The 17,056-nt window shown below is 47.2% G+C and overlaps 1 protein-coding gene across 5 annotated transcripts in view; it reads right to left on the minus strand.

Annotated features, from left to right (window-relative positions):
- LOC136781699 (uncharacterized) overlaps window positions 1-17,056 on the minus strand; it is a 257,477-nt gene that overhangs the window by 187,229 nt on the left and 53,192 nt on the right. For all 5 annotated transcript variants that reach the window (XR_010823961.1, XR_010823960.1, XR_010823959.1 and 2 more), the window contains exon 5: window positions 16,724-16,846. Coding sequence is in view for 2 of the 5 variants with exons in the window: in XM_066740663.1 (XP_066596760.1) it covers window positions 16,724-16,753 (30 nt within the window). In the remaining 3 variants the exon portion in view is untranslated. The remainder of the gene's footprint in view (window positions 1-16,723; window positions 16,847-17,056) is intronic.

Here is a 17,056-nt window from a genome sequence, read left to right on the forward strand (position 1 = left end):
CACTCTCGTACCACTACTTGTGCTTCTTTACAGCTAATTTGCCAAGACGTTTTTTATGGCGTCGAATTAATTAGTTTTTAATGAGGCGTAATAAAGTCGGCTTGAATCTTTAACGAGGATCTTAAAGTTTCTCGCTTCTCCGGAGGAAGGAAGGAAGGAAGGTGGTACGGTGTAATGATCGAGAGCGCGCGCACGGTTTCCTTCTGTGATTTATCGTGAAAAAAGTGTATAAATGTGGCGAGGAGTGGCACGCACGGGCCACGGGGTCGAAAACGTCCACCGAGGGGATCCCTATATATATATATATATGAGATATTGAAGAACGTACGCGCGTCGATCGCGGAACGGGGGTTGCTTCGCGTCGCCGCCAATCGACCACGATAAGTTATTCGCGAATAAACCGCCCTCGCGTGTACACTCTGGGAAATCGAATCGTTCCAAAATGTAAACACAATTTAAAGGTGCATTAGTTAGCTGGTGGACAAGACTTTTCCACATTGTTCAGCCTACCAGGCTTAGCACCGAGTCCCAAGCAATAAAAAGAGAGGCAATAAACCGACCGAGAATGACTAACCCTTATATACCTGTACTCGAATAATCAATCAAAAATTCTAATTTTAATATTATTAATTAAACATTTTTAAAACTGTTATCAATACATTGCTTTTATTTTTAAGATGAGAATGAGTCCAAACACGAAGCTAATCGGACGATTATTTCTGTATTAAATTTATCATGCAGTTCTCAAATTATTTAATTTTAATAAAACTTTTCTTTTGAATCATTTAGATAGGAATTTAAAGTATTTACACATATCTTTAATTACATATATATTTAAATGAAATAAATATTTATTCATCATTTAATAATATTTTTATACATAATTTATTTTTCGCCCTTTCTTAAAGGTTGCAAAAATTCCTATTTTCTTAGACATCGTATTAACTCCGATAACTGTTAATCGATCCTTTCTGCTATATTGTTTTATATATATATATATATTTAAATTTATCAAATTACAGATATACAAAATAAAATATAGTTTCATTAGAATTTAATAAAATATGAACTACAGGATACACATAATACAGAAATAATCGTCCGATTAACCTCGTGTTTGAGCTCATTCTCATCTTAAAAATAAAAGCAATGTATTGATAACAGTTTTAAGAATGTTTAATTAATAATATTAAAATTAGAATTTTTGATTGATCATTCGAGTACAGGTATATAAGGGTTAGTCATTCTCGGTCGGTTTATTGCCTCTCTTTTTATTGCTTGGGACTCGGTGCTAAGCCTGGTAGGCTGAACAATGTGGAAAAGTCTTGTCCACCAGCTAACTAATGCACCTTTAAATTGTGTTTACATTTTGGAACGATTCGATTTCCCAGAGTGTACGTCATCGATCCCGCATCAGCCGCCGCAGCTCGACATTTTCTCCAGGAGCTCCTTCGGAACGCTCTTCGTTGCGACCAATCGCTCCTTTCTCCCTTTACGAAAAATCCTCCGCAGTCTTCTTTTTATCACCGCTACGCCTCTCAGCCGTTGCTCGATGCAAAAAGCATTTATCCGATTTGTAAAACTCCCGGACATTGCGCAATAAAGACCAATCGAAAGAGTTAACATCGATAAAACGCCCATAAAATATCGATAAAGGGTTTATAAAATAATGAAACATATCGATAATTCAATTTAACGCCTCCATCAAGTATTTTATGATAAAATACGCCGAACCATCGAGCGAGTCCTCTGTATTTTCTCGAAAAATATTTTCATTTCCGTTAAAACCTTTGTATATACGCGTACATATATATATATATACGTTTGATTTTTAACGGGAGATATTTTATTCGTCGTGCGATACGCGTGTCGCTCGAGGTTTTACCCCGTTAACGATATAGTATATATATACGCTTTATATGGCCTCTTCGAATCATCGGATGGTGCGTGGACTTGTTAAAACTTCATGAACATCCACAACGACAACTTTAACGAGTGAAGGAACATTCGAGGGAAAATGGTACTTGGCGGATATATTTGCACACGAGGAATGGCGCGAGAGGCGGGAAGAAAATGCAAAGGCGCGGAGGTTTTATTCCTGCAGCAATTATGAAACCATCGAACGAGTGTGACGCGCCCGTCCGCTCGAAAAATGTTCGCAAGGCGCGCGTGGGCCATTAGATTTGGTCGATCTTGCGGGCGGCGACGGCGGTTCACGGATCGACTGTGTATATTTACGGAGAAATTGTGGGATGTCTGTGGGGGGGGAGGAATAAAGGAGGAATCGCGATTTAGCATCGGTACACGAAGGAACATCCTGCGCGGCTCGACATTCACGTGGGGCGTTACATAATTTAGCGTCGAGCTCCTCGCATAACTCTTGCGACCACGGTTAAAGCTCGGACTGGCTATAATTTCATCGCAGGTGGTTGTATCTCAGCATTCGAAGCGCGACGAAATGTTGAAAATAGTGGAACAGCCGATTGCTTTTAACTCCAACACTTTCCTTCGATCCTCGCTCTTCTAGTTTACCTGCAGCGCCTGCCTGCACCTGGCTGCGCATGGCTCTCCATCCACACTTTCCTCTTTCATTCTTCTCGCTTTGTTCCTCGCTTCGCTTCACTCTTGTACACCTATAAAGATGATCAACTTCCGAGAATATCAACAGAATCGCACTTTGAGCGATATTACATCGTAAAGATATAATGCTCCGAGACAGTTTTTACTGGCCTAAAGGACTTGCTCGATCGCGTTAAATTACGTGCTTTACAAGTGTGTGTGTGTGTGTGTGACGGTATAGGAGAGGAATAAATATTTGTGCTTGGCAAGGTGATTTGGTCAAAAATGGTTTTCTAAAATGGGAGATGTATGAAGCGATGGGAGAAGAAAGGTTGGCGAGCTAGGGATAGGATAGAAAGATTTTATTTATCGGAGAGGTTCGGCTCGAGAGTGTTCATAACTTAACGGTTAAATTGTCTGAAAATTTACCAAATCGCTGTGGTATATATATATATATATATATATATATATATAGGTACACTGCACGGATACTCGTCAATCGTCCGCTCTGTGCTCTCTCGTAGATTTCATGCTGTGGGAGGGTGGAACGGTTTTGGTCCAGGTACGTGCCTGTTTTTCTACGAGTCCCCGGACCTCGGGGAACCACTCTGGTCCAATCTCGGATCTTAGACTGCCTTATAACGCAATAATTTAGCTTCGTGAATGCGCCCAACTCGTAAAACTGTCTTTCAGGGGCGTTTAACTTGGTTTTAATGATTCCGAGGCGTGGACAGGCCCGATCCGGATCTCAATGGTGCACCGCGCGCCACCAGGAAATTAACTTTTGCGAGACACCGTCGCGTCGTCGCCTCTACCCTTCCCTCCTTACGCTTCTACTTGGGGAGAACCTTTGCCGCGCGAAAAACCTATAATATATAATCTTCCACTTGAAATGTATAGTTTCGAGGTACGTATATACCTATACGTTATTGGCTTGCGAATTTAATCGACATGAGAATTATTACAGAGACAATTATAAATGTATCTTTGTTACGTGCGTATATACGATGGAAGATTTTCGCATTGGTCAGAGTGCGCGACCATTGGGGGATGGTTTGGAAAAGAGGAGGGTCGACTCGTGGGTGCAATAAAGAAGAGCAAAGTACCTACGGTATAGACGCGCACGGTACCTGTCGGTTTACAATGCCAAGAAAAGCAGGTTTCCACATCTGGTCGGCACGTGGGTTGCTCGGTCCCATGGTTTCCTCCCATTCAGGTGCACCGTGCGAAAACTCGCAAGTGTCGGAGGGACACCTGACGACCGTCCACGAAGATTTTGCACATCTCAGGTGCATCGGTCCGAAACATGTGTTTCGTATTAGCCCGTGCCACAAGCTCTCCGTGGCGAGCGAGACGCACCGTTGAACGCACTACGGAAAACGTGGGAAAGCTTCGGGAGAGACACTCGCGTTATTTGGCCTTAAATCGTTTTATTGCCAATTCAACGCTCGCTCGCTCGCTCGCTTCCTCGTCCAGGATAAGAAGCTGGAGCCACCACGCATCTCGACGGTCTTACAGCGAATTATCCCGAGGATCAATTTCTTCCACTGATTATCGAAACGTTCGAGCGCGTTCGACACTCTCGTCCCTCTCGACAAAACCAACGAGTTGTATCAATTGGAAAGACGTCGAGGTCGTATAGGCAGGAGACTCGCCATATGTTTTAGGAATGTCAATATCGTCCATGTTTCAAGAGAGAGAGAGAGAGAGAGAGAGAGAGAGAGAGGCTAGAAATTGCGTTTGTCCGGCAAATTGAATTAATTCTACGAATCGGCCGATGCGAGAAGGCAAAGGGGGTTGGTCCGCGTGATTTACGGTTGCGAGAGAGAGAGAGAGAGAGAGTGAAAGCAGCGGAAGAACGGCGCTAATGCCAATATATAAGAAGCTGAAGGGGCCGGGAGAAGCTCATGGCGACGAGTCAGTCAACATCGTGCACGTTGGAACGGTGTATATATGGCCAGTGAGCAAGTGCTGCAAGGAGCGAAGAGCTAGGTAAAGGCCGAACGGTTATATTGAAAATTAAGAGGGGGGAGCGGCGGGTCTGCAGGCGTATTGCGAGTGGGACCCTGGGCCCTGGGTGCCGGGCCCCGGGTGCCGGGTCCCGGGTGCCGAGCCCCGACCACCCGTCGATCCCGTGTAAATACGGCCACCAGCCGAAACGGCAGGTCACCTCTAACTACCTGTATTCATTCGGAGACAATGGATTCCCGTGTTTGCCGTTTGTTTACAACTGGAAACCTATAAACTCGAGGAGAACCGATGGTCCCTAATAATCCCACTAGCTACGAACTCCTAATCTCGAAATATTGATCCTTGGACCGCCCCTCTCTCCATCCCAGCCTGCATCTTCTTATTCTTCCAGGAGGAATATCGGCTAGCTGGCTGGCTGGTATACAGCCTGTGCGTATACCAGCAGCATCCCTCGTCCCAGTATATAAGCTACAAGAAATTTAGCGAAACTAAAGCTTTAAAATTACATTCAATTTTACAGTCATTGAAGATTACTGCCAGAATTCCTATTACTATCGTCCCGTTGCGTACTTTCCTACTCAAGAAATAATCCCGCTCTAATCCCGCAATCTATATTCTCATTATTGCTATTAAGTTATCTCGACTGTTTTTAATTCTCCTTTTATTATATAGTTTTCGAGAAAGTTTAGCGAGGCGGTTGCGCCCGAACGATAATTGTTTAGCAGTAAAAGTGGAGTTTGCCGAAAGTTTGCAACTAATCGAGCATTAGCTTCGACGTTGATGTCGCCCCATCGCGCGCGGATCTTTCCTTCTTCTGGCCCTGCCCTGCCCCTTCCCCCATCCTCCACCACCCAAACCCCTCGCGGAGTGGGGTCGCGAAATCGCACGGCCGGATAATGCGCTTGTCCGTCGTACGATTCGCCTCTTGATTGCGGATTTTCCGACCAGGATCCCCGAAAGCCCGAAGCTTTGGCTTTTATTGCTTTTAAACACGCGTTAAATAAAACGGGATTGAGCCTGCTAAGAGCGAGATCAACTCGCGCGCGGTTTCGAGATGCAAGCGTGTATACGCGAGGAGACATTGAGCCACCACTCGCGTATATATATATATATATGTACCTCTGTCTTATCAGTGCAACAAGGTCTTGTTGCTATCGCGTCCTCCGACTGCTATAACGCATCGCGACGAGCGACCACTGCACTATTCGACGAGGAACTTATAACGTTGCTCCGACCTACGACGTTTTGTACTCGACGCGATATAAAGATTTGTCTGAAAACAATTTTTTTCTCTCGCTCGCCCCGTGAAAAAGTCTACGTGAGGCGAATGAGAAATTTGAATTTGATATGATATCGTTGCAGGAGAAATGGGAAAAGTAGGGAAAAATCTGTCTTTTCATTTTCTTTTCTAGCTGAAACATCATTGCGATTCTCGGGAAAATGAACTTCTTTCTCTTGAGAAGAGAGAATTCTTTTTCCGTCAGAGAGCGAGCTGGGTCTCTCTCTCTCTCTCTCTCGTTCGTGTTGGTTCGGAGCTGCGTTTAATTAGACAGCTTCTTTTCCAAGGACGTCCCCGGGAGAGCCGGAGAATCACGAAGCGAGACCGAGAGAGCCACTACTCACCATCTCTGGGAGTTTCCGTTACCCCGGCACGTGGTCCCTCTCAATCAGCCAGCGGATTACACTTTTAATTCATTTTTTTAACTAACTCGACCGTGTCCTGTCTCTCGCCCGATCGTGGCACGGGGGGCAAAGAGGGGGGAAGAAGGGGGGAGGGAGGCGTGAGATTCGAGCTCTCTCCGCGTCCACCGGGAGAGGAGACAAAGTGTCTTTGAGAAAAGTGAAACGAGGGGTGAAAAGAGTCTCGATCCTAACACTCCATGAAACACTGAAATTATGCGCGTATCATATATATATATATATATATACTATTCGGCGCATTAGCATTCTTTTCTAGAAAAAAATTCAATTAAACGTCTGCCGCATTGATTCGGGATTAAAGTGGGGGGAGATCCACGGAGAGGGCGAACCGCTCAATCGTCATGCGAGCTATTAAAAAAAAGCATAAGGTGAGGCAGTAGTATATATATATAGCGCAAGAACAGGACTCCCTTTAGACCTACGAGTCCCCCCCACCCTATATAGCTCCGACCGAAATTGCGTGGAATTGCGTGCCACGTTTCACTCTCTCTTCTTTCTCTTTACCTCCCCCGCGCGGAATAAGTGGCCATAAACATAAACCGTGTCCTTTTAAGTGGGGAGCCTTTAAAAAGATCGGCTAGGCATGTGTATGATCAGCCAGTTTCCAAGGGAAAATTCCTTCTCTTTCTTTCACTTGGCCCCCACCGTACGCCGCCACAGCCCCGAGCTTAATCCTTTTTCCCTCCTTTTTCAACCTTCGCCCTGCCTCCCTTTGCTCTACCGCGCAAAATGCGTTCATTTCGTTCTATTTGCTTCTTTCTCTTCTCTATTCCGTAGGCATTTCTCCGGTAGCGAGGGGTGGCTGAACCGCGCTGCTGAGCAGAAGTAGTGAGAGAGAGAGAGAGAGAGAGAGAGAGAGAGAGAGAGAGAGAGAGAGCTGCGTAGTGTAGGGTAGGCTTCGCGAGAATAGTAATATTCTTGAAGCCCCAAGAGAAGGCTTACTGCAATAACCCCCACGGCTCAAACTCCAAACCTACCGCTCACTCCATGTATCTCTCTGTTACCCCTAACTCCCACCGCCGATACCCCACGCAGCTATCTATAAATCTTACCCACCTTTAAAATAGCCTACGTATATATACTACATCGCGAAACCTTGGGAAACCTAAAAAATTGCCACGCAAATGGCGTATCAATTTTAAATCCAACCTGCGCGTTGACGATATATATATATATATATATATATATATATATATATATATACGAAAATATAGAAAATGAAAGCAATTGCTGGAACCGCGCAAGAAGATTTTCGTGAAAATATTTTCAACGACCAATCGCCATCGATGATCCTATAAATGAAAACTTTATTTTCCATGTTTTTCCTGGCAAGAATTCTCCTCGTAAGGTTAATCGTCTAAGGAACATTTAGAGAAACGATCTACGGGATGAGATTTATATTGAATAGGTACTTACCAGTTGGGGCATTTTTAAGGACGCGCACCGGGACACGGTATCAGCCCCACCGTGGTGGATATCCTCTCTCTCTCTCTCTCTCTCTCTCTCTCTCTCTCTCTCTCTCTCTCTCTCTCTCTCGCACGCTTGCTAGCAGGAGAGACGGCCCCGCTACGAAATTAGTGAGAGCTGATCGAGGGGTAGAAAAAAATTGGTGGCAATAAAAATAAATTACATGCATCGTAACGCCCGGTAGTTCGCTCTGGGAGAAAGCTCGCAGGCATTCATCCTGCTTGCATACTTCGGGTCCTGATTAAAATTGGGGTGCGGTGGAGGAGCGATCGGTTCGCCCGGGGCCTCGCTCCTTCGGGATCCCACCTCCTACCGTCATACCTTACTTCCTCTTTTCTCCCCGCGCGCGATTTCTTCCGAAATTCTACGCGGGGCTCGTCAATGACTCGGACCCATTTATAATCGAAAGTAGGACCATTAAACCGTCGGACGGATTAAACGGATACCCAATAAAATTGATGACGCGAGTAAAGAGCAATCTAACCGGCTATACTATATATATATATATATATATATACAGAGAGAGAGAGAGAGAGAGAGAGAGAGAGAGAGAGAGAGAGAGAGAGAGAGTATAAACTCTTACACATTTATTATTTTCTAATAAACGGATTAAACGTCGGAGCATAAAAAAAAAAGAGCGCGATGCAAGTGGAGAAAAGTTGTTCGCTACTTGGCAATGCTCCTAAAGCAAAGATGTATATATAGATACAGTAGAGTATTAATCGACATTTGCCATAGCCCTCGTAGTACGACACCTGTTTACCATATTATCGCATTTACATACAATCACAATTACTCGGCGATAAATCGCGCGTATATATACAACACTCCGAAATTAAGTGCAGGTTGAAAAATGTCAGGATTTTTGAATCGCAGGAAATTTCAGCAGCGCGCTCGAGTGTAGCGCCAATCGATGGTCGCGGGCGGATAGTCGGCAGACTAGAATTTCGCAAGTTAACGCGAGAATTTGCGAAAGTTTCTCAGCACACTACCGATCCATGCACACACGTACGGGATGAAATTGAAATTTTCTACGCGAACAATTTAGCACGGCTCGCTGTAACGCGACTATTATCGCGCCTATAACCTACACAGGCTACTCCGTTATTACAAAAATTTACATACAATCGTGACTGCAGGTCTGACGCGATTAGTGTACAAGACTCGGCGAGAGCGGGCTTCTCGACATCCGCCGATGACATTGTTTCTCGCTGCGAATGATCCATTGGATCGGCAAGTGCACGCGTATCGCGCAAAACTCTGTCTTTTCGAGTGTTGCGCCTCTCTAAGGAGAGGAAGAGAGAGAGAGAGAGAGAGAGAGAGAGGATTGTACGTAGGCGTACGAAACTGGCTTCTCGAGAGCGAGCAAGTATACGCGCAAGAGGAGCGGCGTGTGTGCACGCGTGAACGCGCTATCGACGCCACGGAGCGCATGGCATAGGCACTGTTTTCGCATTTATTTAAAGCGCAAGGACACCTAGTCGAGTCCTGGCTTTGCAATCCGGTCGCAAAGTGCCAAGATATGTCCTCATCTACGTAATCGACTATGGCGTGGGGGGAGGGAGAGGCGGTGCGTGCTTGCTTCGCGCTGTCTTCTCGCCCGTGTGTGTGTGTGTGAGAACACGACACACGGCAAAGGTATATGGAATAGAGAAAAATCACGCGAGTGCTTGTAGCGTGCGCTCATTTCGCGCTATTACCTGTAATAAATCGTTGCGCGTAATTACCGTCGATAGGAATTATTAACGTTTAAGGATCAAACGATATAATTGCATTAGAGTCTCTGTACAGCTATTATTGGCTGGCACTACCGGTGCTGACCACAATCTCATCCCCGCACGGTGTGCCTCGCATTCCACAATATCTCTCGACGACTCGATCTTCTCGCGTGACATCAGCCCGTTGGAGCGCTCCGAGAGAGAGAGAGAGAGAGAGAGAGAGAGAGAGAGAGAGAGAGAGAGAAGACGGCATACTAAGATCATTACGTTACATAAGGGGGTGTGTTCACTCGCGTGGGTCTTTCCTAGAAAATTCTATCCCGGAACACGAGATTTTTCACGATTGCATTCGATAAGATTTTTCCACCTCTCTCTCTCTCTCTCTTTCTGATTATTAAGAGATTGCGGGAAAAAGTATCGAATTTTTGCAAAGTTATTGACGCATCGACGGCACTGCGGAAAAATAATGAACCATTATAGCGCGCGCGCGCGTTAATAAGAGGAAAGAACGTGACTGGTTTAGCACAGGGCAGGAAAGTCAAGGTAACTATATATATATATATATATATATATATACACACAGACAGTGTGTCCTTACGTAACGGGGTGCAGATACGTTCGAATGATAATATATTTTATCGAAACGCGCGGCGTATATATCTTGTCCATCGCTCTCCCTATCGCCGCAATTTTATCCATCGATGAGAAAAGCTTGGATCGCGAGCCATTGCGCAAACACTGTTATACGTCTCGACGAAATCCGAGGAATCGGCCGCGCGCGCGCACCACGCGCATTCGTCGCTGCGATTGATACGCGCGTATTTCGCTGTGTTATCGGTGCGCACGTTACTTTTAAAAATATATTTCACCGATAAAAAAAGTCGTTTATGCCAATCAGAGAGCCGCGTCGGATGAATGAAAATGGTCGAGCGTATAGAAATTCGGTCGGAGAACGAATTATCGAATTAGCGGTGCACGCGCAGGGGGGGGGGGGAGCGAGCTCTCTCCGCGCACGGGACTATTTCTGTCCGAGGCTGCGAATGTCATCCGGAGAAATCAGCTGCGAGTACGATGAGAGCGCGGCCAAAGGCGAAGGCTCCGCGAGCGCGCGATGGCCAATAACTTCCTGGGAAATGATACCAGGGTGTCAAGGTGGTAACCCGCGGATATTACGCACACGAGAGCGAGCGCGGATTCGTCCTCGCGCCAACGTACGATTGCGTGCTTTTGTGGGCGTTTAACGCGTACGCGCGCACCTTCTCCGGATAGTTATATGATCCGAGTGAACACGTTCGTACCACGGGACGGACAAGCCTTCCATTCAATTTTCCGAGCGATCGATAAATTTCTCAATTTATTAGATTAATTTGACGCTCCAGTATATATATATATATATAGAGAGAGAGAGAGACTAAGTCGTGGAAACGTCGGTGCTCGTATTCTTATCAACGCCGACCCTCCTCTGGTATTACGTTTTTTCGGACGGTTCTGCAAAAATAACACGTCTGCGTGCGTGTGTGCATGTATCGCGCGGGCGTTTCACCGCGTGATCCATGTACGCGTGGGCGAGGAGCCTCTCTCGCGGACCTTTGGCCACCGCAGGACGACGCGAGAGAGTCGTTTGTATCAAGTTTATACACTTGCACATAGATTCGAGTCCCACGAACTTTGCACCATTGAAACGGTCGAGTCGTGGAGGAGTTTGCGCACCGAGCGGACAATTTTGTATATATATATATAGTTTCTCGTCGGGGAAAACAATCGTCCGGCGAGGCTTCGATCCAATCTCCGGAGTGCCCTATATTTTCCGCCCAATGGCGTTCCTGTCACTCGCGGAATATCTCGGACGACGCCACGGTCATTGTTTTCCTTCGTTTATACCGAGTAATCCGAGGATCTGCGATCGACCGGGGACCATTACGCGACCGGCCACTCTCGAGAATCTTCTCGCGATATCGCGCCGAGCGATAATAAAAATTTTCAAATGTGCCGTTTCTTATTAGAGAGAGAGAGAGAGAGAGACGTGGTGCAATATCGATATAAATGTATATTCGCTTGAGATATATAAAGCCGAGTTAATCAAGCGTCCATGTACACGCGGTGCGTGGAAATGATGCGAAAGCCAGAGTATATGCATGGAGGAAGGTGGTCCCAAGTACAGGAATATAGATGGAGATATAAAATCATGTGTTGAGTGGATCTGTTAGTTGTATAGCGTGTGGAGAAAAACGCTGTAGGATCTCTTTCGCGCGTGACGACGGAAAATCGTAAAACGGAGAGTATGGCCGAAAATATTGCTGTGTACAACAGCGTTGGTCGCGAGCGGAAGAAAGAGCTTAGGATACAGACGCGCGAGAGCTCTCCACTACGTACGCGGAGAGTGGTTATCGCCAATGTGGCAGAACCTGTCGAAAAGATGTAGCAAACGCTTTTATTAATGGTACGATCGCGACATAAACACACTCTTTGCGTGAGGATATTATCGGCCGGTCTTGCGCGATAAATCGAAGCCTACACACACACACACACCGGACCTCGTCCTCTCCCTCCAAACAGCCATATCCTAGCCGCTATCGTCGATCATGCGTTCCTCATGCGCGCCGCGCACATCCTCTTCCTTTACTCTCAAACACACTCCGTTCCAAAGTTTTCCAACGCCCGGCATAAATTTCGCCATTAAATCCAATTCGACCGAGCTCTCCGCGCGGTTTATTCATCGTCGAAACAATTTCCAGTCGTTGCTCGTCCATGATGTCCAGCTGCATTTCTTGAAAAAACAAGAAATAGCTGAAATTCGAAAAAAAAAAAAACGGTACAAGCGAGCGAGCGAGACGAGAGGAAGCGACGATGAGGACGTTATCGATCCAATAAGACTAGGCTTGGGATCTCGGTATCTTCTCTCTCTCTCTCTCTCTCTCTCTCTCTCTCTCTCTCTCGCTACGGGGAATTTTCATTGACAGGGTGCGTTGCGTCGTGCAGGACCGCGAGAGAGGCTGGCATGGAATCCGGTGTCTCGTGCAGGGAGTACATACATATATACGTCGGGGCCGTAGGCTACATCGCTTCCATTGGAGTCCGAGAGGACGCGCGTCGTATCGCGTCGGCCAACTCCAAGTGCGTGCTCGCGGCACATTCTCTCCTTATAATTGCACGTCGTGCTTGAAAGACGATCAGGATCGCGTGACCGCGCGGTCCCTGCTGCTGTTGCACCGCTGCCGAAGCTGGAGCCTCCTCCTCCTGCAGGCTCTCGGCTGCCGATAGACACCCGACCACTCTCCGCAATTCGCCATTAATGGACGATTAATAGTGACGACGGAGGGAGAGAGAGAGAGAGAGAGAGAGAGAGAGATGCCCCCGCGAATCGTTTTCCTGACGCGAGCCAGGATCAATTACTCCGGAAGACAAAAACGCTGGCAAGAATACGTACGTATGAAGATTTACGAGATGCCGAGTGGAGAGTGAATTAAACGAGTGTCTAATGAGGCTCTTTCAGCCAGGGAGCTCCAGTGCTCCGTCATTTTTTATCGCCATCTCGCTGAAATTGATTGAAACGTTTTAATGAGGGGAAGAACGCGCGTCCTTCCTTATACATGTACGCGCGGTATCTCGCTCGGCGTAGAAAATAAGGATTGATGATCCCGTGCATGTATAGCGAGTCCTTCGACTCGAGTCTATCCGCGTAGAATTTAACGACGAGTTATACGTATATATATACAAGGTGCATGTATACATCGTGGAGACTTTTGACGAATCGATTAGCAATATGGCGTGTAGCATATATAAATATAGGTAATATATGGGAAAGGAGCTAATAAGCGGCAGAGATTTGGGAAATCGGAGGTTGCGATTTGGGCCAAAGGGACAAAGTTTAGGGGCTCGCGGCCTGGTTCGTGACGTACGAAGGGGTGTCGGAAATGTTCCACTTTCGTCTCACGTGGCGGATCGTCGTGGATGCTCCTGCAGTGCGCGGGGCGATAGGAACGGCGGCGCGTGCTCGGGATGCGCACCTTCGCGGCCTGATTAGCAAGCCGGAGCGCGCGGACGGGTGGCGAAGGCCAATGGCACCTTCTCGCATCCTGCCTCCTGGCTGGCCCGCCATCGGAGGTACAACGCTGCGGTACACGCGCGGCAAAAGTGGCGCGCGAGTGCGGGAAAGATGGCTGCTGCGTCGGCGCGAGGGGCTGGAACCGTGCTAGAATGGCGCCCCGCCGCTGAGCTGCGCGACATAAATATGTATGTATCATCCACTGTGCGACCTGCCCCACTAGCCCACTAGGTCAGACTCATGCTTCATCACAATGAGCACCTTGCCTCGTCCTGCTCTCCTTCCTTCCTCTTCCTTTCCTCCACCGGCGCGTACCCCGCGCACACTTTCATTCAAGCCGAAGCTACGAGATCCTTCCACACGGTTCTCCGGAAGACCTGTTGACCGCGTCCAAACCGTATATATATATATACGTATATACCTTTGCATACCTTATTCCTATCGGCATCCCGCGACGAACGAGTGATGGATGGAAGCTTCGGAGACGCGCGTTTCGGTCCGTTCCTCCGCTCGCTGCGGCTCCTCCACCCTTCCAGTCGAGGTACCACGCGTGCAACATGGAGTCGCAACGACGTTGCATCGAGTACCCGCGGTTGTTGTTCCTGAAGAGTCTTCCGTTCTCAGCTGGTTTCGATCACTCCTCTGCGACGTTGCACGCAGTCGATGACGTGGGCTCTCTGACGTCACAGACCGCTCTATCTCTCTCTCTCTCTCTCTCTCTCGCGGGGGTTGCGCAAGGTCTGGGCAGGGGGAGGGGGAGGGGAGTGGGGGGGGGGGGGGGTGGGGAGGCAGGAGAGAAGGGACCAAACTAGGGCCAACGGCCCGAAGGGGGTAGCTCTTACATATTTATGCCGCGTTCTACGCGCGCAACACTCATCCGGAGACGGTAGAGAGACCGGGGGTGCTATCCGTCTACCCCTCCCCCTCTCGCTACTACACAGGCACCGTCGCGTACGGCATACGGCGTAGGCGGCACTAGCCGTGCCACGTCGACCTTGTGCCTTGTGCTCCGCTTCGCTCTCGCTCGTCTGCCTGGCGCGGCCAATGCTAATCACCCGCTAGGATCGTACTATGAACTTGGACGAGAGACTCTCCTCGTTAACCATGCGCGCCCCGTAAACCCACATATACAGATGCGATCGATCCTCCTGTGCTCGCGATCATTATGCCCAGCTGTCTACTTTCTTCTTCTTCTTCTTCCTCTTGCGTTGCAACGACCTCGTCCTGCACTCTACGTACGTATGGCTTCTATCCTTCCCCCATAGATTCTTCCTGCAACGAACGCTATGTATATATCCAAATATGCATGATTATATAGATGCGAAATAATCTAAAGCGATTGGTGCTAATGTACGAAGAATTTTTGCTGCGCAGGGATTTGATTCGTGAAGAGGAGAGTGGTGTGTGCTTTATCAATTATACCAATTTGCTGGAAATTATAAGAATCGCAAGGAATAAGCGAGCCCTTTACACTTGCGCAGCGGACCATTCGAGTACGAAAGAATGCGATTCGATAAAATATATATATAATTATAATTATCGCTTTGCTCTCGCGTCGAGTGTTTCCCCCTACTGGCTCGCGCGATCGCGTGGTTTTTCCGTAATTATATATACAACCGTGTGTACTTGTCAGCTTATAATTGATTCCAAGCGTTGGCCTGTTTCAAACGTGTCGTTGCTTTCCGTAATAAATTAAACGAGTTTGCTATTTTACACTCTCGAATCAATGTAGATAAAATTCTTGGAACGACAGCGTATTGTCAATGTCGCGTAGGTACTCGGAGTATATAGTGTGTTACATGGATTATTCGTGCATGGCGTATGCGCAGGACTATCGATTTTAAATGCCATTGGTGTTGATTAATAAAGATCTCTCGCCGGCCGGCCGGCGTACGTGCTGCGACGAGTAGCAAGACTCATTCGTTTGCCGAGAGCAGAAAATCCATGTATCTTCTAACAAGAGACACGCGAATCGATGCAGCTGCCTCTCTCTCTCTCGTAGTTGTGCCACGTACGACAATAAATTAGAAGGACGCGCGCTCGCGTGGCGAGCCATACTTTCTCAATCCCAACTGGAGATTGTGCGTTAAATCGGTGAAATCTCGTCTATCGTCCCGATGGAATTAAACGCCGCGCACGCGACCCTATTGCTCGCGGGACTCTCTCGACCGAGTCGCGAGAATGCAGCCGTCGAATCCACAATGATCGTCCGGCAGCAGTACTACGATGAGCTGAGAGCTCAACGTCGCGCAGCAGAGTAAATTAAGCTTCGCGTTGTAATTATGCGAGTATATATAACGTAGTTGTTGAGAAAAAAGGAGGAACAAAAGCAGGGAGAAGTTTGGCAAACACTGGCTGCATCGAGCTAAAACGCAGTCGGGCCTCGAGATTCTCTTGGCAAATTGCTACGTAGCGCGAGTGGGAAATGCGATAAAAAAAGTAAGTGGCAGAAAGTCTTGGCGAAGCTTCTAATCACTATTATTGCAAACGGCATAACCTACGGCGAGCCAATCTGGGCAGATTGCTCGAATCGGAACAGCCGTTACGCGGCACAATAGTGAAATTACAGGTATTCATTGCTACTTTAAAGACTCCTACCAAAGTACACACACACACACACACACGTATAAATATGCCATTGACAAAAACTCTTTGCGTTTAAACCTGCGGAGATAAAAATAAGCCAGAGGGGGAATTTTGTTGAGAAAATTAAAATACTGATCCTGCAGCGTGCGAGGATCAGGAGCAATATATAATACGTATATATTACATGTAAAAAGCGTAGGTTTAAAGTAGAAGAGAGAGGATATCTGATGGCAATGATATCTCGCGTCGAGTTTACTCGAAAACTGGATGTACGGCAAGTGACATTAGCGAGTGGCGCGCGAGAAGGCTAGAAATAGCGAATAAAGGCGGTAAGAAGGAGACTGGCTGGAGAGAGGTTTGCAGGCAGATCGTAATCGCTGTTAGCTCGAATAACATGAGAGAGTGAGAGTCGAGCGGTGGACATCTCGTGCGATCGGCCAGGCCGATATGCCCGGTCCGCGGGACGCTCCGGCAAATCGAGAATTGTGCATGTGTATATATATATATATATACGTAGCTAAAGCGGAAGAATTGCCAGGTAAAACGCAAAAACTGCTGTGGTGTGTGTCACGTGGTGAGCATTGCATGAGATTTACCAGTGAGACGACCAGCTCTCTCTCTCTCTGAGTAGGAAGTTTAAGGAGAGTGACAGTTGACTAAAGCTATATTTACATACCAGAAGACATAGACGCGTCAGACTCTCCATCGACGATCGTGGACCGCCAGTGAGCTCGTAAGAAACAATTATTGTCCTGTTGGGGATGGGCCAACGTGTCGCGGTCAGGTTCTCCGATAAAATCTGAAAGAAAAGAAAAGAAAAAAAAAAAAGGATGAGTTATCGCAAGAATATACACGTATACAGCAGGCAGAATGACGAAATTAATAATGTTACGTGTTGCGAGATGCATGTCAAGTATACGTTTAGCGGTTGGTAGCTTATTTAGGAGCTCCAACTTGGTGGAATATATGCTCGAAGGCCAATGGCGATGCGAGGCGTCGCATCGCGAAG

This window comes from Prorops nasuta, unplaced genomic scaffold, assembly GCF_024137725.1.
Source record: "Prorops nasuta isolate Cenicafe-Biocafe unplaced genomic scaffold, Cenicafe_Pnas_1.2 PNAS00024, whole genome shotgun sequence".
NCBI lineage: Eukaryota > Metazoa > Arthropoda > Insecta > Hymenoptera > Bethylidae > Prorops > Prorops nasuta.